The sequence below is a fragment of the Carettochelys insculpta genome, chromosome 1 (genome assembly GCF_033958435.1).
Source record: "Carettochelys insculpta isolate YL-2023 chromosome 1, ASM3395843v1, whole genome shotgun sequence".
Lineage (NCBI taxonomy): Eukaryota > Metazoa > Chordata > Testudines > Carettochelyidae > Carettochelys > Carettochelys insculpta.
Genome location: NC_134137.1, coordinates 50079440 through 50106863, shown reverse-complemented (window position 1 = coordinate 50106863; position 27424 = coordinate 50079440). Strand labels below are relative to the sequence as shown.

The window sequence follows — 27424 nt, the reverse complement described above, 5'->3', positions numbered from 1 at the left end:
TTAACACATTTTAGATTTATTCCCAACTCACTTGAAAACAATTCATAAAACTATGACATATGTTCAAATAGTTATGTCTGAGGATATTTAAATGCCAAATGCATCATAAAACAAGTAATAAGAACACAGAGAATGACGATATACAGAATATTGAAGAGTAATTATATTTATGCATACTCAGTCACAAATTTTAGAACTGTACCACAACAAATTTGTCACACAGGCTTTAAAAGTTATTACATCAGTAGTCAGAAAACAATTTTTAAGCCTTGCTCTGTGGCTCTAGCATTATATCTATATAATGTAAAATCCACAGCCCAGGATAGAGACATGGTAATAACTGCTGAGGTTGGTTTTCACAGCACTGTCTTCATATTTTTCAGACTACTTCCTCTGAAGAAAGAAGTCTAAACACAGACAAAATTATTGCATCTTTTAGACTACTACTACTACTACTACTACTATTACTACTACTGTTTGCTGTCACTTCTGATTAGTTTGTCACACATGGGTACAGGTGAACCATATTACATATTCCATATGACAGATAATTCTTCCTACATATTAAAGAGAAAATTGCTCATTTAAAATATGTTCTTAACAATAAAGAAAATCTACAGAAGTCAGAAGTTTTCTCAGTAGCTGGACATAAACCTCTTACAAGCTACAAAAAAAAAATACATGTGGGCTGAGTGTGTTCGAGTCTTCCTTTCTTCAGATCTGATCTATCCTGCAAAATTAACATGAACATAAATGAAGTTTTAAAACTCAGTTTAGTATCAAAGTAATCATCAGTTTTGCTTGTAAATACATATTTGTGCACAGTTTCCAAAAAAGATAAACTAACTAAAAGACTAAACAAGACCCACTGAGATCAAATCCCTATGTTTAATTAGGGAGGGGAAAAATACACAGTTGTAAACTAAAGTACAACATTAATTTGTTGATTATTTTAAGGACCTCCAAATAAAGTTTTACAAAACCAGTCCAACCTGATTTCTCACAAAAGCAACTGCCAGCTAAGAGATCTGTATTGAACAAATCTTCTTTTTAAAGACTAACAAACACCTCAACAGTCCAAGGTTTAATTACATTCTGGACTTTTAACAGCATGTATTCAACACCTTCTCATTGTTTGCTTGGTCACTTTTCGTACTTATCCTTTGTGTGCCGGTTCCTGCTCCGGTACCTAGGAGGAGAATAGCTGACTTTTCTTCTGGACTTAAAGCTGGGTGTATAAGGATAAATTCTGTGTTTCTTTGGTTTTTCTTCTTTCCTGTTTTCACTTGACTCAGGCTGCTTATTGTCCTCCTCCTGTTCATCTTCTTGGTCTTGCTCTTTTTGGGAGGGTAGTGTGTTCTTAATAGTATTAATAAGAAATCTCTTATTTGTACCTGCAAGCGGGCACTTCATCCTGAAAAGACATTTCAAAGCAATCAGAAAACAACATCTTAAACACAAATATAAAAGTTCAACATAAGAATCCCCCCAGTCTTTAGAGAGATTCAAGTTTTTGGTTTTGGCTTTCCTTGCATGCCACCTAGTGTAAACTCTGAGTACAGGAGAAGACATTCAGGATGCTCCCATTCATTCTCCTTTTATACAGTTGTAAGGCTGGAAACAGAATGGGTGTGTTACTTTAATGGGGGAAATTCAGTTTTAGAGAAAAAAATAAAGCAGAAACTGAGGTTTATGTCCTATTCTATATATGTGAACCTGCTTAGTGCGTATTAGAAATTATTTGTCCATTCTAAAATTATATTTTTAATAATTATAATATATTTTAAGTCCAATAGGAAAGAGAAAGATAATGTTCTATTACAGGCAGTGCAGTTTATTTAATGAATTGAGAAATTTAGAAAGTAAAAAGCGTTTTTTGTATGAGGAATATCAGGGAGTTATAGTAATAGAAGAGAGCTATTAAAGTTTTAAATTTAAATATGGGAAAATGTCTTTCAAAAGAAGAGTTTATTTTTCAAAAACCCAAGACACCAATCTCCTTTCTCCCCTTGTATGTTTTTAATCTTTGCTATGTAGCAGCTTATATAATACTCTAGCACATATTAATTTTTCTTTTATCAGATAGTTTTCATTAACTAAATACTGTGTTCTTTCTTACGTTTTATTCCTTACATGCGTCATGTACTCACACATGCACGTAATAGATTGTTCAGTATCTGATTTCGAATTTTATTCTGCTGTAAGTAAAAACCTCGCAAGATTTGCTTTAGCTTTGTGGGTTGCACTAACATTTTAATGTCTTTCTTTTGTTGAGGTTTCATGTGCATGGTTTCTGCAGAGGGAAGTCGTGTCTAACTAATCTATTAGAATTCTTTGAAGGGGTTAATAAACATGTGGACAAGGGGCACCCAGTGGACATAATATACCTAGATTTCCAGAAAGCCTTTGACATGGTCCCACACCAAAGGCTTTTATGTAAATTAGGTGGACATGGGATAGGAGGAAAGATCCTTTCATGGATCGGGAATTGGTTAAAAGACAGAAAACAAAGGGTGGGAATAAATGGTAAATTTTCACAATGGAGGAGGGTAACTAGTGGTGTTCCCCAGGGGTCAGTCCTGGGACCGATCCTGTTCAACTTGTTCATCAATGATCTAGAAAATGAGGTAAGCAGTGAGGTGGCAAAGTTTGCAGATGACACCAAGTTGTTCAGGACAGTCAAAACCAAAAGGGATTGTGAAGAACTACAAAAAGATCTCAGCAAACTGAGTGATTGGGCAGCAAAATGGCAAATGAAATTTAATGTGGGTAAGTGTAAGGTAATGCATGTTGGAAAAAATAACCCAAATTACACGTACTACATGATGGGGTCAAATTTAGCTACGACAGATCAGGAAAGGGATCTTGGAGTTATAGTGGATAGTTCTCTGAAGACATCCAAGCAGTGTGCAGCGGCAGTTAGTAAGGCAAATAGGATGTTAGGAATTATTAAAAAAGGGATCGATAATAAGACAAAAGATATCATACTTCCCCTATATAAAACTATGGTACGCCCACATCTTGAGTACTGCGTGCAGATGCGGTCTCCTCACCTCAAAAAAGATCTATTGGCATTAGAACAGGTTCAGAAAAGGGCGACTAAGATGATTAGGGGCTTGGAACGGGTCCCATATGGGGAGAGGCTAGAGAGACTGGGACTTTTCAGTTTGGAAAAGAGGCGATTGAGGGGCGATATGATAGAGGTATATAAAATCATGAATGGTGTGGAGAAAGTGAATATAGAAAAATTATTTACCTTTTCCCATAATACAAGAACTAGGGGACACCAAATGAAATTGATGGGTAGTAGGTTCAAAACTAATAAGAGGAAATTTTTCTTCACACAGCGCACAGTCAACCTGTGGAACTCCTTGCCCGAGGAGGCTGTGAAGGCCAGGACTCTATTAGGGTTTAAAAAAGAGCTTGATAAATTTTTGCAGGTTAGGTCCATAAATGGCTATTAGCCAGGGATAAAGTATGGTGCCCTAGCCTTCAGAACAAGGGCAGGAGATAAATCACTTGATCATTGTCTTCTGTTCTCCTTCTCTGGGGCACCTGGCATTGGCCACCATCGGCAGATGGGATGCTGGGCTGGATGGACCTTTGGTCTGACCCAGTATGACCATTCTTATGTTCTTATGTAGGTTAAAAACCTTCCAAGCACTTCTCCGCAAATTAGAAGCGTTGATTCAGTAGGTGGCACTCTGTCCTCTAATTGTCAATGAATGACCCGGACTCATGTTCTAGACCACAGTGCTCTTGGAGGCAAAGTGTTTTGTATAAAACACAAGAAGTACATCCTGATCATCTGTGGTCACTCAGAACCTATGGCCACTTCTGGGAAATTAGAGCTATTAAACATCAGTTAATAGGGGAGATTATTGCTGTGCAGCTCCATTCTGCTCATCTAACATCCTCCTTAATTTCAGCTTGGTACAGTATTCATTCGTGTCCCACAGGAATTGCACATTACTGGTAAACAGTTGCTAAACTTCACTCGAATGGTGGTTTCATTTCTGTATTTAAAGAAATGGTTTATGTAGGCGTAGAACAGATGATACGTAGTGAAACAAATGATTGACTGCCAAGAGTTATGGATAATTACTCTTGAAATAAAGCCTCAAGGGAATTATGCTGATCATTCCAGTGGAGCGCCAATATGAGTTATACTGTGACATGTGTTTGCTGTGATTTACACGGTTGCATGTAAATTTGGAATCTTTCAGCCGCACAAATCCATCTGGATGAGAAAATGGAATACAAATTACTTCTAAGCATTTATTTAAAATAGCAGCTCTATAAATCAGGGTAGAAAGATTTAGACATGAAAGATTCCATTTTGAAATGCATTTAGGAGTTGTGGTACTTGATTTTGCAATACTTAACTGATTCAGTAGCCTGAGGTCAGATTTACACTACAGGGGAAGGCCAATTAAAGTATGCAATTCCAGCTATGTTAGTTATGTAGCTAGAGCTGACGTACCTTAATTCAGGATCTGCACCATCTTCACTAAGGGAGGTCAATGGGCGTCCAACTCTTTGGTGGTCTTCCCTTATGCCTACGAGGGGGCAGGAGTACCGCAGCTGATGGTGACACCCTGCGAGTTCAATTTAAGGCATTCCCCCTAAACACCCTAAATTGAACTTTGGAAGATTGACTGCAGCACAATCAATCTTCCCTCTAGTGAAGATGAACCCTTAATCTCAATTTGAAAGGGATTTTGGCATTTAAATCCCATAAGAATTCAGCCTCCTAAGTGCCTTAATTCCTTTTTGAAAATGATACAGTAGTCCCTCGAGTTATGAGAGGGTTGCATTTCCATGCACACTCACATAACTCAAATTTGTTGTAAGTCAGGCAGAGAGAGAGGTGCTTTTTTCCCCTCAGAAGAACGCATGTTCCGCAGCCAGGGAAGGAGCAGGAGAACCTCGAGCTCCTTTTGAAAGGTAGGTCCTGGGGAGAGAGGGGGGCAGTTGGGGAGGGTTAAGCCTGGTGGTGGGAGGAGGCGGGGGGGCTAAGCCTGGGGTGAGTTAGGGCTGCAAGGCGGCAGGGAGTTGAGCCAGAGCTGCATGGGGGGTGAGCTGAGCCAAGCCAGAGCTGTACAGGGGGTGGGGTGAGCTGGAGTCACGTGCGTGGATTGAGATGGGCTGCAGTGGGTTAGAACTGGGGTTGTGTGGGCCGGAGTTGAGCCAGGGATGTGGGGAGCTGGATTCTGAGTTGCGCTTTAAGTCGCGTTAATGAGAGTTAAGCACAACTCGAAATTGTGCATTTCAAGGGTGTACTGTATTTAGGATCCTAAATCATTTAGGCATTGCGAGGCAAGCACTGTAGTGCCTAAGTATCTTTAAAAAAATCTGGGAATCATTGTTTACATGAACAGCAACATGGGGTTACTTGTTTTTCCTGTAAGACAGGGTTTCCATCTCAAACAAACAGTCAGTGTGTTGACAGACACACTGGGACATAAGATAAATTCAGAGCTACTATATAACACAGAACAGTATGCATTTACTTTGCTGTGTGTACCGTACTTCTGTACAGACTTAATGGCCTCTCAGTGAAGGTGGGAGAGACGTCCAAGATAAGACATGTTGAATGAGATTTGGATTGAGTTAACAAGCCTTCCTGAGGGGATGGGGACTTAGCCAGGGACAGAAAGAGAAGTAAACAAATAACAAGTTTGAGCAGATAACAAAACAGCTTCAAGAGTGGGGGCGGAGTGGTTATTTTCCTTTGTAAAAAGCCTGTTTTCTGGGCAGGTGTGGTAGCATGCGTACAGCTTGGAAGGACAAGCTACGATAGCTGACAAGGCTAGGCCTTGATGACCAAGCTCAGAATTTTTTCCATGTCAGAAAACTTACCTCTAGCTTTAAACCTTTGTACCTTAAGCCTCTTAAAGTATTAGGGCAGCTTTTTACAGCATGTGTCCAGGTGTAAACTTTCCATACTTAGCATTTGTCTCTTTGCACTAGAGCTTTTTCTTTTAAAGCAAACAAACTCTTTTAGCACTGATGTGTGGGGTGTAGTACCAGGCAAGACAGTCCCTGCCACTGTAAAAAGAAATCTTCTTAAATAAATAGCATCTTGTTTGTTTTCGATAGTACAGATGCTGCCTGCACAGCACTGAGAAGGAAGCCCACAGTCCTCTGTGGAGGAAAACTGATGGGAGGAATTCATCAGCCAAAAAGTCAGAAAGAGGCTGAAGCGGAGCTGCAGGTGTTATGGAGTGGCATCTGTGCTGGCATAGAGTGAACCCTCCTCAGAGCTTAGCAACACAGGCATAAAAGTCCCCCATTCCAGTCAGATATCAGCCTTTTGGTTTTAGTGATCTAGAAGAAAATACAGCAAATCATCATCTTCAAGCCAGTGTTCCCTACTCTTTCTTGATCCAATCCAGGCAACATGCTGAAGAGAGGAGAGTAAAGGATTTGACAAACATACCTTTTATTTTAAAAATGTATGTAGTCTGAGTATGAACAATTTTGAATGCTGAAGTAGGACAGAAGAGATGAAATAGTGGAGAAATGATCAGATAGGCAAATGTAAGGTACTTTATTCTGTAGTTATACGAATCATTTTTTTCCGTTTCATCACTAGATGTTGCCACCATGTGAAGGTATAATAAATGTGTCAACACCACCTGACCTGCAATCTCCCTCGTGAATTGTACTATTCTAAACACCCGTTACAAACGGTCTCAAATTTTGGGTGTCTTTTCTTATCTCCCTCAAAAATGCAATTCACCATCTCCCCGAAACTACACTAGGATGTCTCTCCTGGACACCTCATGACAATGCTGCAAAACTAGAGGTGAAAGTACTGGTCCATCAGAAAGAATGATTCTTCTAGCATCAGAAAGTTGCAAGAGAACTGGACACTGAAGACGTCTGTATGCCTACAAATAGCTATTTTAGCTTATTTTAAGGAAGCACTGTACTTGCCAGTTTTATTTTTTCCCCTTATTTAACCTAAGTGTGTAACTAAACTGAATCCCATAAGGCTAAGATTTTGTCATGGATACTCTTTTTAAAAACAGGTAATTGACAATAAAGAAAAATTCACGGAAGCCTGGGACCTGTTCCTAACTTTTACAAAAAATATCTACGACAAAATGGAGAGCTCAGCTGTGGTGCACCCACACAGCCTACAGAAGCTGGCAGCTGCAGCGCCACTTGGAGCTCTGTGGACTCCAGCCCCCACAGTGACTCAGTGCTCTGGGAGGTCCCTCTGCCACGCAGCAGCCAGGAGCTGTGGGGTACCTCCATGGGGTAAGGGAACCCTACGCTAGGACAAGTTTCACAGAGCTCACTGGAAGTCATGGGATGCGTGACTTCAGTGGGGGCAGGGACAGAGGAAGTCACAGCCATACTTGCTTTCTGGATGGAAGAAAAGCAGAGTCCCAGGAAGACTTCAAAAGTTTTTCTGTAAAGTAGGGCTGTCAGTTTACGTGTGTTAATGCCTGCGATTAATGCAGGGCAGATTTAACAGGTTAAAAAATTAACACACGTTAATCACAGGCCTTATCAGTGTTAATTGACAGCTTCACATTAAAGTGCACCATGCCTGGCTGGCTCCTAGCCACAAGGCTGCCAGGGTTTCCTGGCCCTGGCTGGGTCCCCAAGGCTACAGCTGCCAGCAGATCTCCATGCCCAAGGAGGCTCCCAGCTCTAGGGCTACCAGGATTCCCCGAACCCGGCTGTGGGAGCCAGATGGAGTGCAGAGCCCTGCCAACAGTCCCACAGCTTTGGTGGTTCCGTCTGTGGCCAGCAGAACCGTGGCTGCCCCTCAATTAATTTTTTTAATTGCTCGACAGCCCTACAGTAAAGATATGTAGCATGTACTCAGTGAAAAATAAAATTTGGGAGAGACCTGGATTACTGATGGCTTTACCAGTTTAGCAAAAAAATGTTGGAATATTTCTTTAGGATAGACAAGGTAATAAAGAAAGAGCCCTTGCCTCACTTTGTAACGTGCATACTTCTAGCCCTTGCCATTTTGAAGGTCTCATCTACAGAAGTTAATAGGAATTGTGTGTTTGACATCATATGATGCAGGACAACAAATATGTATTTTGAGCAGGACAGAGTATTCTACTGTGGAATTGTTTACTACTCAGCAGACTGGAAATTGTGCTTATTGCTTTTTATTTAAAAAAAGCCCCTATTGAATTATGTAATCTATATAATGGAGATACACATCTCCTAGAACTGGAAGGGACCTCGGGAGGTCATGTAGCCCAGTCCCCTGCCATCTTGGCAGGACCAGCCACCATCCCTGACATCTATTTGCCCCAACCCCTAAATGGCCTCCTCAGAGACTGAACTCACAACTCTGGGTTTAGCAGGCCAATGATCAAACCACTGAGCTGTCCTTCCTCCCCCTGAAATATTAGAATATATTAGAAATATTACATATCATTAAAGTTTCAAAGTAAAGTATGTATAAAACGTGGGTCCTGTGCTAGGTGGGGGAACGTATGTGATCGTGTCATTGAGCCTGATTTACAGTACATTACACTGCTTTTACTCCACAGTATCAATGTGGTTGTATCTTTTTAAAAACAGCATTTTTAAAAAAGTGTCATTTACAGTGGCTAAAATGGATGTATATTTTATAAATATAAAAACATGGTCACTTAAACACCAAAATGCTGCCACAGCATCAGAGTATGAATAAAAATGATGCCAATGATCTGGTGGATTTAAGTTGACAGCTTAATGGCATTTTAATATTTGTAGTTCAATGGTTACAAATTCTAATAAGCAATGAACCACCTTCTGTGTTTAAATGGACTGTCACATATATTCCAGGTTCAAAAATATTTTGATTGAAATCTGGCACAGTGATCATTGTGATAAAGACCTGCTACTACAAAAAGTGTCACTTGCTCTCCAGCTGGTCTCTTCTATAAATGCTTGGTAGGCCAAGCTTCAATCAGGCAGAAATGTCTTCAATTTCCACCCCAGTCAGTGGAGTTAAAATTTTTGCACCTCCTGTTAGGATTGAAGAACTCTACTTGTAAAGTCAATACAATAAATGCTTTAATGTAATGCTATTAACATTAAAAGTTGGAAATGAAAGCTGTGACATGTTAAGTGTAAAGTTTATGTTTTTTTTTATTCTACCTGTATTTAACGATAGAAGAGATTTTTTTGTTGTTATTTAAATTTCATGTGCATCAGAACTTACCAACCCATAGCTCCCATTGTTTCAGCTCTGGTTTTCCCCCGTTTTGCCTCTTTAAGAAGCTCTTCTACTGCTTTTCTAGATATGAAAAGGGGAAAAAATATGAAAAAAAACATATAGATTCATAGTAACAGACAGGTAGCCATGTTAGTCTGTATTCCAACAAAACAAACCAGCAGTCATGATTCATAGTTCATTTAAGAAAAAAAACCTAAACTCTGGGAATTACAGAAAAGCTGGCTTTGCTGAAGTGACAATGCCACCAATTTGTGTAAGGTAACAATTCAAATGAAAGAGGTCACAATTCAAATGAAAGAAGTCACAATTAGCTATGTCCCATTCTTTGTCATAGTCCAAAACTTTACCTAACAAGGCAATAATAGCTACAAAATGCATCATTTTATATTAGCTCGCACTAAAAGCCATCAGTCGTTAAGAAAACTTATGATACATCATATAAATTATTTATTTTCAATATTTGAGTAAACAGCAAGTCTTACCACTCTACAAATGCAGTCAATCTAGGACATGAAACTGGAAAAGAACAGTGCTTATCACCAACCTATAAAGTAACCCCTTTAGGGACTTGTTTCAGTGGCCTTGGTCTATACCCAAAACTTATGGCTCTGAAATCTCACAAACTGAACCTCCTACTGTAGACATGGCTGAAAATCAGAAAAGCTGAGGAGATCTTCCATAGTGAGGTTTGGGAAACATCTTTACAGCAGGTTAAAGAAGAACTGTGATGGTGAGCAAGGAAGTCAGAATGAAGTTCATAACCACCACAGGCAAGGAGTTATGGTGGCAATCTATATGGCTGGAGATAGAGGAGAACAGGTAGGCTACTGCCACCAAGGAGAAGAGAACCAAGAAGAATTCCATGCAACTAGAAGTTTCAAATCAATACTAGGTCCTCAACACAGAAACTATAGAAGATACCTCTCGTGATCCACCAGACCCAATGGAATGGAATGGATGTATGGGAGAGACAAGTAAATGCCAGCTCGGTCCAATCTGCGAGAGAAAAAAAAATCACGCTTGTCTGCACAGAGCTTTCAAACATTTAAGGGAGACAAACTTATTCTTATTGGAGTGTCGCTACTCAGAAGACTCAAAAGAACATTCGGCAAGGGTCAGGAAGATAACAGGACACGGTGCTGCCTTCTAGGAGCCGAAACATGAGCCATCGTTAAAAACAGGCAGGCAATGATCCATTAGCGATGATATCTATTGGCATTAATTAATGACACTGCACTACCAGATATCTTCTGACTTTTGGACTGCTTGTGCACAATGCCAGTTGCTACATTAGCCACAGTGAAGATGCCCCACGTGTGGCTGGGGATAGGAGGGAGCTGCTCAGTTGCATGACTCTAGTTGTATGCAATGGCACTCAAGGTTGGCACCATTTTCCAAAGGAGGTGGGAACTTCAGCTGCTCTTGCAAACCTGGGGGCAACAAAGGCACAAAGCAAAGGCAGCTGCTGGCATCTTGAAGCTAACCAATATTGTTTTAATCTCTTCAGTCAAGATGACCTGTTGCAGTTGACTGTTTAGCAATGGAAGATGTTTGACACTGGTGTTAAAGAGATCTACTTAGAATATATGGCAGAGTGTGGTGACAGAGTGGCCTTATGATGCACCCAAAATGTAGTCTCCCAAGTATCCACTTCCACCCTTCCATCACAGAAACATTTTACCAAATTGTATTTTACACCGTGCAACTTTCTAAGATAAATTCCCTAATCAGGTCTTCACAATCAGGGAAATCAGTCTCTAGTTTACTTATAAACACAGGTTGAACCTCTCGTCTGGCACCCTCAGGACCTGACTGGTGCCAAATGAGAGAATTTGCTGGACAATGGAAGGTCAATATTGTCTGGCACATTATGAACACTTCCACTGCTTACTGGGCTCTTAAAAGACCTTTAGGGGTAAATTACAGCTAAGTAACAGCACAGAACACTCAGAGCCAGGACTTGTGGCTGTAAACAAACTATCAGACCACAGGTAACTTGGCCACACCCATGATAAGTGGTCAACTGGCTCACTAAAATCATGCTGGATTACAGAGTTTAACAAACGAGAGTTCCAGCTACACAGGTTCAGCTTGTATTTTGTGCTCTTTGGCTACATGATACACTGAGGAAAAAAGTTCTGAACCAAAGAATTTATGATCAATGTCAGACAGACAAATATATTGGTGGGACAAAATGTTTTATAGGAAAATTGCTGGTGCTTCCGTATATTTAAATTATTGTTTTCTTTGGGGATTTATTATTGAAAGTCTTTGCAGAAGCAGTGTGGTCTGAGGAACTAAATACAGGATAACTTACTGGTACCCTAGAAGAGAGAGATTCTTGTGCCATATCTCCCAACTGTTGACTTCATGAGTTGTGCAGTGTTACAAAGTCTCCACAATACTCCAGCTTCCAGGGTAAGATTATCAGCTTCATGTTATCAATGCTTTGTTCCTCAGTGGTTTGGGACTACTTTAAATGTGTACAGTCAACTGTCTAGTTTACACATGTAATTACCGCTATTGTTCATGAAAATTGGGCTCTGCAACATACAATCTGGTATTTATTTCTACTATTCTTTTACATAAGCAAATACCCATTCAAGATGAAATCACTCACATGCTGGGACCAATACAGCATATACACTCATCCCTCACGATACGAGCAGAATTGGTTCCCAAATTTCTTCTTGTAAGAGAATACTCATCAGAGCGACACTAAATTCCCATTAAAATACATGGGAAAGTCTCCAATTCGTTCCAAGGGCTTGTAACTTGACAGAAACCAGTTGAGTTTAGTTACTTTTCTCATGTATTTGAATAGTTTGCCACCAGAAATAGAATGTAGTGTTTGCATGTAGATCAGGGATTCCCAACCTATGGGTCAGGATCCAAACATGGGTCCCATTCGATTTGTTTAAGGTTGCCAGCTGGGCAGTTCCCAGCTGCATGTGGCTGTTAAAGAAGCCATTTGCAGTTTCTTAATACTGCTGCCTCAGGCAGATATCTATCAATAGCAATAACTGCTGGAGATGGCAGTTATCTCTATCGCTAGAGATAGTAATTACCTTATGCCTAGGTGCTGAAACCTAAACACTTGAGTTAATTGCTGGGAGCAGGAGGGCTGGGTGAGCCACCCAGCCTAGCAGCCCCGGTGAAGAGGCTGTGAGGGGACGAGTATCTAAGGCTGGGGCTGTTGAGGGATGCAGGGGGGTCTAAGACTGGGGGAAGTTTGGAGCTGCAGGGATAGTCTAATGCTGGGGGAGGGGTAAAGCTGGGGGTAGTTTGTGTCTACTGGGGGGTGTAAAGCTGGAGGTGCTTTATGGTTGGAGGTTTGTGGCTGCTGGGCAGGTTTAAGGTTGGAGGCAGTCTGGGACCATGGTGGGCAGTTAAAACTTGGCTGAGGGTGAGGTCTGCGGGGCTGGCAGGGAGTCTAATACAGTAAACCCTGGAGTTACCCAGGGGATGTTCCTGCAACCCCTGCATAACTTGAATTTTCCTGCACAGGAGGGGAGCCAGGAAACACCAAGGCTGGCCGGTTTCCTGGCTCCCAGAGTGGCAGGAGTTGGGAACCAGAGGCAGGCTGGTTCCAGTCTCCCCATGGCTTGCAGCAGGGAAACTGATCAGCTCATGGCTCGTCAGTTTCACATTCCTGCCATTGCTCTGGAGGGAACCAGGCTAAGAGACTTCTCCATCTCTCCCCGCAGCTGAAGGGCTGTCAGATAGGTGCATGTTTGAGGAAAGGGAGGGAGAAGAGTCTAGCTGGGGGTCTCCCCGCCCTCGGCCAGGGACCCCGTTCATATAGGTGGGGGAAGTTCACTCATATAGTGAATAAAGGTAGGTATATATGTTCCTCACTTTAGCGAGTACTTGTAAGTAAAGTACTCATTAAATGAGGGATGAGCGTACATGTAACACAGAGACATGAACTGCTTCACTAATACAAAGCAACATTTACAAGTTGAGCATAGTCAGGTACCAAAATCAGTACAGTGTCTTGCACAACTTGAGCTGGTTCATTTTTCAAAAACATAGAGACTAACATCACCTAAGAATTCTCTTGACCCAAGATCATTAGAGATTTCTCTGAAAGACTGATATATCCAGTTAGTTAATTTTACCCTATATTATTTATGAATGGAATTCATATTTTACCGATATACAGAATACTAGAACTGGAAGGGACCCGGAGAGGCCATCAAGTCCAATCCCCTGCACTCATGGAAGGACCAAGCACCATCAAGATCTGCGTTGTCCAATACGCTTCCCAATTCGCACATACGGAGCAACGCCGCTAAGCGCAGCCACACGGGTGGCACCCCTCCCCCACCACAAGCACAGGGCAGCAGCGGAGGAGGCCGCCCCTGAAGCCACTTCCTCGGCGTAGCTCCTGTGGCTCTAGCCAGAAGCTGTGTGCCACATGCCTCCTGCGGCCAATTCTGCCCCAGTGTGGCTCCTTCCCAGTGCCGCTCTAGCAGGCAGACACATGCCTCCTGCAACCTCACGTTGCCCTGGCAGCTGCTTGCCCCAGGAGGCCTCACACAAAGCCCTCAATCCCAGCTCCATTGGCGGCTTCAGTGAGTTGAGGGGAATATATGGGGATGGGGTGGGCTGGGGGTGCCTAGCTTTGGAGGTGTCTGGCTCTGGGGGAGAGGGTAGGCATTTCAAGAGGATTAGCACAGGCACAACACAGGAGTTCCATGCTCAGTCAGTGTGGAATATTTGCCTGATTTCAGGGCCTTAGTAAAGGATAAAGATTGCAAAGTGTCACACTGATTTCTAATCATATTAATAAATGGACAATTTGAAATGTTATTGGTATTAGTTAGCTTGAAATGCCTACTAATATTATATTAGTTAATAAATTTCTGTATACCATAACGTGGCAAATTGGAAGACCGACAACCACAGGTGTGGTGATCTTTGAATTCCTACTGGACACCACTAATGTTTATCTAATCCACTCTTAAATGTCGTCACTGATGGGAATTCCACAACCTCCCTAGGCAATTTATTCCAATGCTTAACTACCATAGAAGTTTTTCCTAATGTCCAAGCTAAACCTCCCCTGCTGCAATTTAAGCCCACTACTTCTTGCCCTACTGTCTAAGGTCAAAGGGAATAATTTTATTTCTTCTCCTTGTAATAAAACCTTTTAGGTACTTGAAAGCAGTTACGTCCCCTCTCAGTTTTCTCTTTTCCAAACTAAGCAAACTTATTTCAATCGTCTGTCATAATCCATATTCTGTAGATTTTTAATAATTTTTGCTCCTCTTTTCTGGACAATCTTTAATTTCTCCACATCTTCCTTGAAATGTGATGCCCAGAACTGGATAGGAAATTGTAACTGAGACCTAATCAGTACAGAGTAGAGCTGAAGAATTACTTCTCATGTCTTGCTTATCACACTCCCGTTAATGCACCCCAGGATGTTTCCCTTTTTTTTTTTTTTTTTCTTTTTGATGTTTGCAAGAGTGTCACACTGTTGATGTTAGCTTGAGGTCCACTATAAGCACTATATCCCTTCTGCAGTGCTCCTTCCTAGACGGTCACTTCCCATTTTGTATGTGTGAAACTGACTGTTCTTTCCTAAGCGGAGTACTTTGAATTCGTCCTTATTGACCTTCATCCTATTTATCTCTGATCATTTCTCTAATTTGTCCCGATCATTTTGAATTATACCCCTATCTGCCAAAGCACTTGCACCCTGTCCCATCTATGCTAAATAGATTTAAACTGTAGGATTACAGAAGTATAAGATTAAGTATTTAAGAGTGATGAGTGTGAATTAGCTATTATTAAAGCATTCCTGAAACACAAGGTCAACAGGATGAGACCTTTAAGATTTTAGCTTAGCCAGACTAGACTATAGGCTTAAGAATGCTTGACGTGAGTAGGTGACCTAGAAATAACTCTATGCCAGCAAGGTAAAAAGGTCATTGCATAAGATGTGGCCAATAGGTGAGATAATGGAAAAATGGATTGCAATTGGCCACAATGTATTGTCCAAAACCACGAGACACCTGACTGTGAGAACACTGTATGTCTCTCTTGACCATAGGGTACATGTAAATGCTAATGAGAAACTACAAACAGCCTATGAAAAATAGGGCATCCCATTAATGGGGCGGGAAAGTTCAGATAAGGGAAAGAAGGCTGACTCCTTCATAAATGTGCATAAGGTGTTAGGTGTGGTTAGAACTAAAATGTAAAAGAGAATTTCCTAGTTGCGAAAGAGTGGCACGACCCATGGGAATACCTCAGGGAAAAAACCAGCAAGAACAATTCCTCCACTGATGATTGTCTACTGTTGTATTTCTTTCTCACAGGTCCCAAAGGCGAGGTGCCGCGAAGGATGAGACAAACAGACAAACAATTGACAGCAGGGGACCAACAGTTCTGAAGACTGAAGGCCCTAGGTTTATTATTCCCACAGCTTTTATAATCAAGTGAGAGCACATTATTATGAGAAAAGCAATCAGCTGTAATTCATCCAGCTCAGCACATCTATCTCTAGTAAAGGCACATTGTTCCTCCCAGGCCTTGAACATGAACTCTCAGAAAACACCTGGTTCAAGCAACACAGCTCCCCCGTGGCCTGCCTCCAGAAGAGCAATATGTCTTGTTTGCAAAACATGTTATGTTGCTTCAGATGCCAAGAGTCCAGCTGGGCCCAGGAGGTATGTAGGAGGGAAAGGCAAACTCCTTCAGTCTACTGGGAGGTCCATCAGACCACAGAGCATCTTTAAGGAGATACATGTGACTGCAGTTATTATTGCATAGGTTTCCACAGGATTTCTAAATCCGTCGTGTATTAGAAAGAGAACCTGAAACATGAGGCCCAGTATAAGAAGCCTGACATAAGGCCTGAGGCTTGAAGTAGTGGTCAAGCCCTGTTAATATAAATCAAAAAGTTACAAAAGTCTGGCTGTGAGCACTAAGCAGATTCTGCCTACAGGCACACTCACAGAACATGGCAAGAACAGGACTGGTATTATGACAAACAACCAAGTAGTAGGCCCAGGACACCAATGCAAGCACATTCCAGAAGGGTGATACCAAAATACCCCAATTGGGGATTATAGTGTAAACACACTCCCTGAAGAGAATACAAGGGCACTCAGACCCTCTCCGAAAGATAAGGACAGGATGATAGCCTGACAGATAGAGATGTTAAGATCAAACCACTTTGTACACAGTAAAGGGTGACAAGTACCAGAAGGGCAGCCATGTTAGTCTGTATCAGCAAAAACAATGAGAAGTCCTGGGGCACCTGCACATGCATGTGACAAAATGGGTCTTTGCCCACGAAAGCTTAGGCTCCAATATATCTTTGGTCTATAAGGTGCCACAGAAATTCTTGTTGTTTTTACAGTAAAGGGGTGGTAACTAAGCATGTCAGGAGAGCAGTACCTAAACCATATCAGAGGGTGTGTCTGATCAGCCTAGAGGGGGAATGGAGAGCTCGGCCCAGTGCACTAAATGCACTTCTGGTATGTATAGGACTTTAACACAATTCATCGACAATAAACCTGGCTGAGTGCCTTCCGTACTGAAGCTTGTCTCTGCTTTTATTGGGCAGTTCAAATGAGGTGTGCTGTGTCTGCTATTTGCACCTAGATGGGACAGTATTCTGACAGAACACATACCTACAGCCAATACTTAACATCACTTGGGTAACCTAACTTTACTTACTGCTTTAATAAAACTTGTAGCACAGATAAAACTTTGTGCTTGTATCCGTGGATTCTGTATCTTCCTAGAGCTGTAATGGGCAACCTAGGCTAGTGAGTGAGCTGCACGAGTGACCCTCTTTCATCTTAGTGGGCAGCAAGATTGTCATAACCAAGACAGTCTCCTGGGATAGGATAGTTTTGTTAAAGGCACTTGCATAACTAGAATTTGCGGGATGGGCTGACTGACCTATACCAGTGCTTTGACTGAATGCAGAGGGAGCATACAGCTCTCAGTCAATGCTGTGTGCCATCAGAATGCACACCAGTTCACAAGCTGTTGATTTATGGGTGTGTTACTTTAGCAGTGCTGGTAAGGGGGGAAAAAAAAAAACCTACATGGATGAAAAACTGCGGAATCTGGCAACCCTGCACTTGGGCAATGGTAAATAGTGACCCCGATGGGCAGCATTTGGCCTTCAAGCCACAGTTTGCCCACCATGTCGAAGAGCCTCTAAATTTTAAAAAAAGCTTCAAAGGCAAATTCATTATGTTGAGCTTGAAACTGTAACAATCAGAGACAAACCACATGGCAGTGTAAGGCAACATCACTAATGTACTTTAAGTAAAATAAAAGGCAATGATGTGGAGCTCAGATATTATGTACCCCAGAACCAGATGAAGCACTGATCCAGTAGTGGCAGAGAGAATCATGTCACTGAATAATCAGAAACAGTTCTTGCAGCATTAAACATTTCAGGAACTGACCAGGCTCTCTACCCTGTTTTGCTCTGACGACCAGAACTCAAGGTGGTAGTGCTGCTGTTATGGTAAGTGCCATTCTATTCTGCATGAATTTATTCGGAAATGGAGGAGCTATTTGTATTTTTGTTTTGCTTTTTTTTTTAAAAAAAAACACACTCGAGGATACTGACATATATATTTTACAACTTTTCCAAGCATTGGCGCACACATTCCAGTACTAGAGTCAGCAAGAGGAGGCATGTACATAGGGGACAATACTAATAATGGACACCCAGGATCTTACATGAAAAATCTTAATGGATATACACAGGAGACTGATGAAAAGGGATTTAAAAAATGGAGTCTGAAGAATGAAACACTGAACAACAAAAAACAGGATTAAAACAAATACCAAATTTGCCACATCAGCTTATCAGAATCAAATGGAAAGCACGCCTTAAGAGAGTTTAGAGTTAATTCATCTGATTTAGAATTCCATTACCTTTGTACCGATGGCTGACAATAGATCTCTTCTTTAAAAAAAGTGTTCTCAAGCTTTTTTTCCTGTGCTAATGAACCCCTCAACCTGATTAGTGAAAATTCCACACAGAAATTCATCCTCAATATTTATCTGCCAGATCATCTTTACGTTACATACTCAAAGCAGGACCTACATACAGAGCGAATCTTGTAATAGCTAACAATAACAGACTATAGGAATTAAATTCTGCTTCCTTTCTAACATAGAATCATAGGGCTCAAAGGGACCTCAAGAGGTCATCTAGTCCAGCCCCCTGCTTCAAGCAGGATCAACCCCAACTAAGTCATCCCAGCCAGGACCTTGTCAAACCGAGACTTAAAAACCTCTAGGGAAGGAGACTCCACCACTTCTCAGGTGCTTCACCACCCACCTGGTGAAGCAGATTTTCCTAATATCTAACCTACTCCTCTCATTCTGTAACTGCAGAACATTGCTCCTTGTTCTGCTATCTGTCATCACTGAGAACAATTTCTCTCCATCCTCTTTAGAGAACCCCCTCAGGAAGTTGAAGGCTGCTATTAAATCAACCCTCATTCTTCTCTTCTGTAAACTAAATAAGCCCAAATCCCTCAGCCTCTCCTCACAGGTCACGTGCTCCAGCCCCTTATTTTTGTTGACCTCTGCTGAACCTGCTCCAGCACATCCACATCGTTTTTAATACTAGGAGGCCCAAAACTAGACACATTATTCCAGATGTGGCCTCACCGGTGAGGAATAGATCTGTTCACAATGCTCTCTATGCGCCTCCTCATGCACCCTAATATGCCATTAGTCTTCTTGGCTATAAGGGCACACTGTTTACTCATATCCAGTCTTTCATCCCCCACTACTCCTAGGTCCCTTCCTGCTGCACTGCTGCTTAGCTAGTCAGTCCGCAGCCTATAATAATGCTTGTGATTCTTCCATCCCAAGTGCAGGACTCCACACTTCTCCTTGTTGAACCACATCAGATTTCTTTTGGCCCAATCCTCTAATTTATCTAGGGCACTCTAGATGCCATCTTTACACTCCAACATATCTGCCTCTACCCCTACCTTAGTGTCACCAGCAAACCTGCTGAGGGTGCAATCCAGTCCCTCATCCAGGTCATTAATAAAGATGTTGAACAACACTGGCCCCAGAACCAAGCCTTGGGGCACTCCACTTGAAACTGACTGCCATCCAGATATTGAGCCATTGACCACTACCCGTTGGGCCCGACCATCAAGCCAGCTTTTTATCCATTGTATAGTCCATGGATCCAATCCATACTTCCTTAACTTATAGTCATGAATGTTGTGGGAGACTGCATCAAAAGCATTGCTGAAGTCAAGGTATGTCACATCTACTGACTTCCCTATACCCACAGAGCCTGTTACCTCGGCATTGAAATCAATCAGACTGGTCAGGCACAACTTGCCCTTGGTGAATCCATGTTATCTGCTCTTGATTATTTCTCCTGTTCCAAGTGTCCCAAAATGGATTCTTTGAGGATCTCCTCCATTATCTTCCCAGGTATTAGGTAAGGCTGACTGGTCTATAGTTCCCTGGATTGTCCTTCTTTCCTTTTTTAAAAATGGGCACAACGTTTGCCTTTTTTCAGTCATCTGGGATCTCTCCCGATCTCCCAGAGTCTTCAAAGATAATGGCCAAAGGCTCAGCAATGACATCTGCCAATTCCCTCCGTACCCTTGGGTGCATTCAATCCAGACCCATGGATTTGTGTACATCTAGTTTTTCCAGATAGCTCTTAACTCGCTCCTTCCCCACCAATGGCTGCCCTCCACCTTCCCATACTGCATTGTCTGGCACCGCAGCGTAGGAGCAGTCCTTGTCTGTGAAGAGTGAGGCAAAAAAGCATTGAACACTTCAGCTTTTCTTTCATCATCTGTTACTAGGTTACCTCTTTCAGCCAGTAATGGCCTCACACCTTCCCTGATAAACCCCTTATTGTTAACATGCCTGTAGAAACCATTCTTGTTAGCTTTCACATCCTCTGCCAGCTGCAGTTCCAATTGTGCTTTCGCTTTTCTGATTATTGCCTGGCATTCTCCAGCCATATATTTATACTCCTCAGTCAACTGTCCATGTTTCCATTTCTTATACGCATCCTTTTTGAGTTTAAGCTGATCAAGAATTTCCCTGTTAAGCCAAACTGGTTGCCTACCCTATCTGCATTTCTTACCTCACAGCAGGATGGTTTGTTCCTGTGCCTTCAGTACAACTTCTTTAAAATACTGCCAGTTCTTCATCTTCATTTCCCAAGGGATCTTGCCTATCAGTTCTCTCAGGGAGCTGACGCCTGCTCTTTTGAAATCAAGGGTCTGTATATTACTGCTCACCTTTCTTCCTTTTGTCAGGATCCTGAAATCTCCCATCTTATGGTTGCCACAGCCCAGGTCACCACCCACTTCTGTATCTCCAACTAGTTCTTCTCTATTTGTGAGCAGCAGGTCAAGTTTTGCACGGCCCCTGGTTGGCTCGTTCAGCACTTGTATCACAAAGTTATCTCCAACATTCTCCAAAAACTTCCTGTGCTGTCTGTGTGCTGCTGTATTGGTCTCCCAACGAATGTCCGGATGATTAACGTCTCCCACAAGAACCAGGGCCTGTGACTTGGAAGCTACTCTTAGTTGTCTGAAGAAGTCCTCATCTATCTCATTTCCCTGATCCAGAGGTCTAACGCAGACAACAACTACAACATCACCTCTGTTATTTCCGCTTTTAAGCTTAACCCAATGACACAACTGGTTTTTCTCCCTCCTTACATGAAATTTTAGAGTTTATGGATTTAGATTTTAAATACAATTTGTGCACTTCAAAAAGTAAGAGTTGTTCTTAGTATTCCACTGTTTTATAATAATATAAGGAATTTATTCTGGATGCTAAGAGCTGTAGGACAATAAACAATTTCAAGTAGATGTGCAAACAAGGTTTGGAAGGTCGTTCTATGAAGAGATGCTATTTAGGAGTTATTAAATAGTTCCAGCAACTAAGACGCAACTTTAACATTGGAAGAGATTATGAGTGAGGCAAAGTATATGCAATCCTTTCTCCATCCATCTCTAACATATTCCCAGAGACCACATATTTGCTGTGCTGCTCTAGGGCCCAAGGAAAGAGTATTTTAACTACAGGATATTTTATTATTTACAATGCAAAACCTTCAGGCCAGGGACATAAATGATGTTGGGAATAACTAACATGCCAAAGGGGTAGAAGAGGAAAAGGTGGCAGAAACAATAAGAACAGGAAGGTGAAAAATAACCCACCCCATTAAACACTTTGACACACTTTTCTTAATTGTTTTATAACCCTGTATACCTAGCTCTTAGAGTGTAAATTATACTCACAGCATCAATTACATTTCATTAGAATTTGGTGTTGTATTTAAGAAGGCTAATACAAGTTTCAGATCTATGTTCTGAATATTCTACAATACACTTATTAGTAGGATGTTAAGGAAAAATTGTAAGCCTCTACCTTCCACCAGAAAGGAACTGCAGTTAGGGGAGCCAGGGGAGGGAGTCAATCCAATATTTGCCACAGAGAGTGGCAAAGATTAAAGGAAACTTGGGTTTATTTACAACCTGGGAATATTTATAGTCACTGCTGTTTTATTACTTTAAATCTCAGACTGTGTAAAGATCACAAGGGGCAGCCAATTGAGTATCCATCATTCCTCGTGACAGTAACCTCACGATTTATGTTAAAGTAAGGAAAATACAGAACATAAGACCACATGAGTTAGACACAGTAAGAAAAAGAAGAGAATACAAGTGAGAATACCTGACACAATAGTGCAAAAGAGAACAAAAATGTAGAGAACATCATGTCTTTAGACCAGAATACCCAGATATGCTCAGTGGTTCAGGAGCCAAACTAGCAATCAACATTACCCAAAAGAGCCTGAGTAGTTTGACTTGATTGTTTCATTTATTACAATACTACAGAGTCATATTTAAATAGCATGATGGGAGGTACACATACTACTGACACAGCACAATGACTGGCCAAGTATTGTTTTATCAACTATAATTGTTTAACAAACATCTTGATTGATTTTTAACTTAGGTTAGTAAAATTACAGTATTTTAATTATGAGCTGCAAAGAGCTGCAGGAGACACACTAAAGAGCTACTTAGAGCTTGCAAGCCCCAGTCTGAGTATCACTGCTTCAGACCATCAAAGCAGCAGAGATCTTTCAATGTAATTTGCTGAGAGAATGAAGTCACTACCGGAAACTTGGAACAACCAAGTTCTTTTATCAGATCACCAGACTCTTTTAAAAAAAAAAAAAATCCCTAAAATAGCTTCTCTGTAACTGTGGCATATGTAGTCATGATGGAACAGTTTACACCACTGGTTGTAACACAAACCTTTCCATGGACCACCAGCCAGCCACCCATGATAACAAAATGCATTTGCTTCTCTCTAAACACCTTAAACACTATGGCTGTGTCTACACTAGCTCCCTACTCGAAGGGAGCATGGAAAGTAGGGTGTCAGGAGATAATTAATGAAGTGCTGTGGTGCATATGCAGCACTTCATTAAGCTAATTCTCCCCCACAGCAACTTCAAAGTGTTAAACTTCGAAACGTTGGCTTGCGTGTAGTCGCGGCTAACCTGTGGGTACTTTGAAGTCCCTTTACTCCTCAAAATTTTGGGGAGTAAAGGGACTTCCAAGTAGCCTGGGAACTTTGAAGTACCGGCGGGTTAGCTGTGGCTACATGCAAGCCAGCACTTTGAAGTTTAACACTTTGAAGTTTCCGCTGGGAAGAATCAGCTTAATGAAGTGCTGCATATGCACCACAGAACTTGATTAATAATCTCCCAACATCCTACTTATCATGCTCCCTTTGAAGTTGGGAACTAGGGTAGACACAGCCTAAATGATTCATATTAGTGTACTGGAGCATAAAAAACCATAGACATGCAGCTGTAACGTAATAAGGAGCATAGGGTTGAAAAGCCAGGATAGGCTTCCCGCTCCAGAGAGGAGAGAAGGGAAGATCCAAGCCCGATGCCCACCTGCAAGACATTTGGACCACTGGTTTGCAGATCACACTTTGAGAACCGCTGGTTTAGATTTACTACAAGTAATGTGGCCACTATAAACTTTTGCCAATAAAATCTTCATACCACTCCTCACCATGACTTATTTTTATTTAATTTGCTATTTCAGACCTGTGCCACTGTATTCTTTTTAAAATCATAGGTGAGAGGTGTCTTACTGGAGAATTATAGAGGTAAATACAGCACCTCACTTCCACCAGCACAAATAATATTTTTCTCATCTACAGTCTCAGTTGGAGGCACACAATGGGAGGAAACAAATTATTTTTGTAAGTAGAGCCACACTTAGTTCCTTCTAGTTGTAGGTGTGAGACAGTAAAAGAGCGGTGTGGGAAGCTTTCATTGCCCCCACCAAAGCTATTATTGTTAGCACACTGCTAACAGATAATTTCACATGACAGTGTTATACACAGCTTAGTTGTAGTGTTGACAAGTCATGCTGCAGAGCTATTATTTCACTCATTCCTCCCAGACAATTCCATAATAAACAGTATAAACACCAACAAGATTTAACAATAACCTAAAAGCTTCTAGTCCATTTCCAAACCAGAAAGTAAAACACAGGTCTGTTATGACTGAATAGTCAATTACATGTACATGCATTTAAAATGAATGTGTCTGTTTGGATATGAAATGAGTAAAGTAGAATGAGTGATCTCATCCTAACAGAATGCAAGTGTCAGTCATTTTATTCTCCCTGAAAGCTGCTCCAGTCAACATAGCCAAACTCTGAGTTTAATGATTCCAAATCAGAGATTAGGCTTTTCTTGTTTCAATTCACAAAACAGGGCTCATTAATTTTTCAACTTCTACTGCGGTATGGTTGCAACCATAACTGTACTGGCATGCAACTCTAGCTTATTAAAGTGAACACAGAAAATCTCCGATCTTTCTTCAGTCAATAGGAAGTTCATTTAACTTATGTTATATAAAAGTATACCTTTTCTTAAAGTAAGGAACTTGCAAAAGTTGAGTTTGCATTTTATTCTGAAGATATTGCAGTTCACAGTCCCCCCAGAAGCAAATTCTGCAGATGTGGGCCAGGTTTCCAAAGAGTCTTTTGACCACACTAGTCTCACTTTTAACATTGGCAGTTATAGTGTTCCAGTAGATCATAACCAGGCCATGGGATACCATGAGGCAATAAAGTACTGTAACTTGAGCCAATCCTACAGAATTTCAGAATTCAGCAGGACAGGTGTCTTCAATCCACCTGTTTTTTTTTGTTTGTTTGTTTGTTTTTTAAATTAACTCACCATAACCTGAGTTCTTGCTGTGATAAATTACTCTTCTGATTATATCCACTTGGGAATCAGATTATTGTCTTCGGATAGGGGAATTATATGCAAAAGGGCAAGGAAGGGCTCTCCCTAGGCTGTGTCTACACAGGCACAAATCTTTGAAATAGCCATGCTGATGGCCATTTTGACAATTACTAATAAGGCGCTAAATTGAATATTCAGTGCCTCATTAGTAAGAGGATGCTTCTGGCCATGGCGCTTCAAAAGCGCCACTTTCAAACGCCTGTGGCTCGGCGGGGCTACATGGGGGTCCTTTTCGAAAGGAGCCTGCATGTTTTGAAATCCCCTTATTCCGTTCAGCTGAACGGAATAAGGGGATTTCAAAACATGCAGGCTCCTTTCGAAAATGGCCCCCATGAAGCCATGCCAAGCCGCAGGCCACTTTCAAAGCGCCATGGCCAGAAGAATCCTAATGCTAATGAGGCACTGAATATTCAATTCAGCACCTTATTAGTAATCATCGAAATGGCCATTAGCATGGCTATTTTGAAGATTTGTGCCTGTGTAGACACAGCCTAGGAGAGCCCTTCCTTGCCCTTTTGCATATCATTCCCCTATCCCAAGACAATAATCTGATTCCCAAGTGGATGTAATCAGAATGCAATTCAGCGCCTCATTAATAATCTTCAAAATGGTCATTAGCATGGCTATTTCGAAGATTTGTGCCTGTGTAGACACAGCCCTAGAAAATGGCAGCCTCAGCAATCCTAGAATACTATCACGTATCATTCAATGTACTGCAAAGTACATCCTAAATATTTTTGGCAGCTTACTATGAAGACTTCAATATCTATGTGGAAACTGCTCACGTAAAAAAAGTAAAACATATTTGCTATTGTAGAACAGGAAAACCATTCTACCTCTCAAACTAAAGTCAAAGGTCTCCTGTGTGTAAGATCATGTTCTGTAAACTGGGACCCTGGTCCTCCCAAATATTTCAAGCCATACAGTCTTGGCATTTAGATAAGTGAAACTGGAAGCACCCAATTTGATGCATCTCAGCTTTTTAAACAACATTTTATTATACAGCATATAATGTCACAGGGTCTATGGTCTGCAAAGTAGAAAACAGGAAATTTAAACAATTCAATCATCCCCAATGAACAGCGGACAAACAAAAAAGCTCTCCAGCTTCTCTTGTAAAGGCTCTCTAACCGTCCCACTGCACTACAAAAGATACCTGTTGAGGAAGGTTATTTACATCAGGCCCCACAATAGAACCAGTAGATGGGCTCTAAATCAGCTCCTGTTCCCTAACAGGAGAAAGATGAGCTGGGCACTGACAGTCTGAGGAGCCAGGTGACATGACTACTGTGCATCTCATTGTCAGCCACCCCAAAGACCTGATGTAACTCTTCACAGGCCAACTCAAACCTGGGACCTCTGGAGCTTAGTGCAGGCACCACTACAACTTGAGCGAAAGGCCAGCTAGCTTTCAGCCGAGGCTGTAGAGGACACTTATTCTTTCTCTGTGAAGTGGTCTAGGTAACACTACATGGACAGTGAACCACTCCTAGGTTTAATAGTAACAGAGAGGGAGCCGTGCTAGTCTATACACTATCAAAACAAAAAGCAATCAAGTAGCACTTTAAAGACTAGCAAAACAGTTTATTAGGTGAGCTTTCCTGGGACAGACCCACTTCTTCAGACCATAGCCAGACCAGAACAGACTTAATATTTAAGGCACAGTGAACCAACCTCATGAGGATCCTCACTAACAGCCACAGTCTATACCCCAGGAACACCAGTCTTGGAACCTTTCCCTGCAACAAAGCCCGCTGCCAGCTTTGTCCACATATCTTCTTTTGAAATACCATCAATGGACCTAACCAGGTTACTCACAGAATCATGGGCACTTTCCCATGCTCCTCTACTAACATCATATATGCCATCATGTGCCAACAATGCCCAGATGCTTTGTATATTGGACAGACTTCTAACTCCCTTAGACAAAGGGTCAATGGGCACAAAACAGACATCAAAATGCTCCAGATCAACAAACCAGTTAGTCAACATTTTAATGGAATGGGGCATTCTGTCAATGACCTAAAGGTATGTGTGTTACTGAAGAAGAATTATCTCACCGTTCTGGAAAGGGAAGCAGACAAGGTGGCTTTTATGTTCAAATTCAGCACATTAACACATGGTTTAAATCGTGATGGGAACTTTCTGAGTCACTATAGGGGCTTGTCTGCATACTTGGCTCAATCTAATTCTTGACCTTACCCCCACCCCTCCACTCTCTGATTTGCTCACCTTGATTATCTTTTTCTGATTTGTCCTCCTTGCTTACTGTTTTGGTTCTCTGTGCCTTAAATATTGAATCTGGTCTGGTCTGGCTATGGTCTGAAGAAGTGGGCCTGTCTCACGAAAGCTCACCTAATAAACTATTTTGCTAGTCTTTAAAGTGCTACTTGACTGCTTTTTGTTTTGATACTCCTAGGTTTGTCTGTTACACTGGCATGCGAGTGACCATGAGCCACATGCCCCTCTCCCACGAGGGGGATATCGGGGGGGCGGGGGGGTCTGCGAGGGAACTTTTAAAACTCAAGCGAGACGTGCCAAGGTAAGGCGCCCCCACCCCTAACTCTTCATCCCTGCACTGCCCCCGGCCCATCTCTCAGTGTGGAAGGGGGCCAGGAAGTGAACAAGTGCGCCAGGCAGGCGCGGTGATCGCAGCGGGCCCTGCTCCAGTGCCGGGGACACGCAGGGCGGAGCGCCCAGGAATCTCACCTCTCCAGCTCCAGGTCCTCTTCCATGGCGGCGACGGGGCGAAGGGAAATGGGGGCCGGCCCGCCCGGCTAGGCCGTCAGCACCAACAGCGGCGGCGGCTCAGGTACAGGCATAGGCCAGGCCCATGCACCGCTCTCGGCTGTGGACGGGGCGGAGCTGCGGGAGCTGTGA

General features: G+C 41.9%; 1 protein-coding gene across 3 annotated transcripts; it reads right to left on the bottom strand.

Annotated features, from left to right (window-relative positions):
- Nucleotides 1-27424, bottom strand: POLR1D (RNA polymerase I and III subunit D). Of its 3 annotated transcripts, none has more exons than XM_074982206.1 (4): nt 27254-27424; nt 9191-9265; nt 1157-1414; nt 1-730 (listed from the first exon to the last, which is right to left on the bottom strand). In XM_074982206.1, the coding sequence occupies exons 1-4, from the start codon at nt 27277-27279 to the stop codon at nt 715-717; spliced, it is 375 nt and encodes a 124-aa protein (XP_074838307.1). In that variant the 5' UTR covers nt 27280-27424; the 3' UTR covers nt 1-714. The 3 variants fall into 3 exon arrangements, with proteins under 3 accessions (XP_074838307.1, XP_074838311.1, XP_074838308.1); XM_074982210.1 differs by having other exon boundaries at nt 1125-1414; nt 27254-27423; XM_074982207.1 differs by having other exon boundaries at nt 1-1414; nt 27254-27420.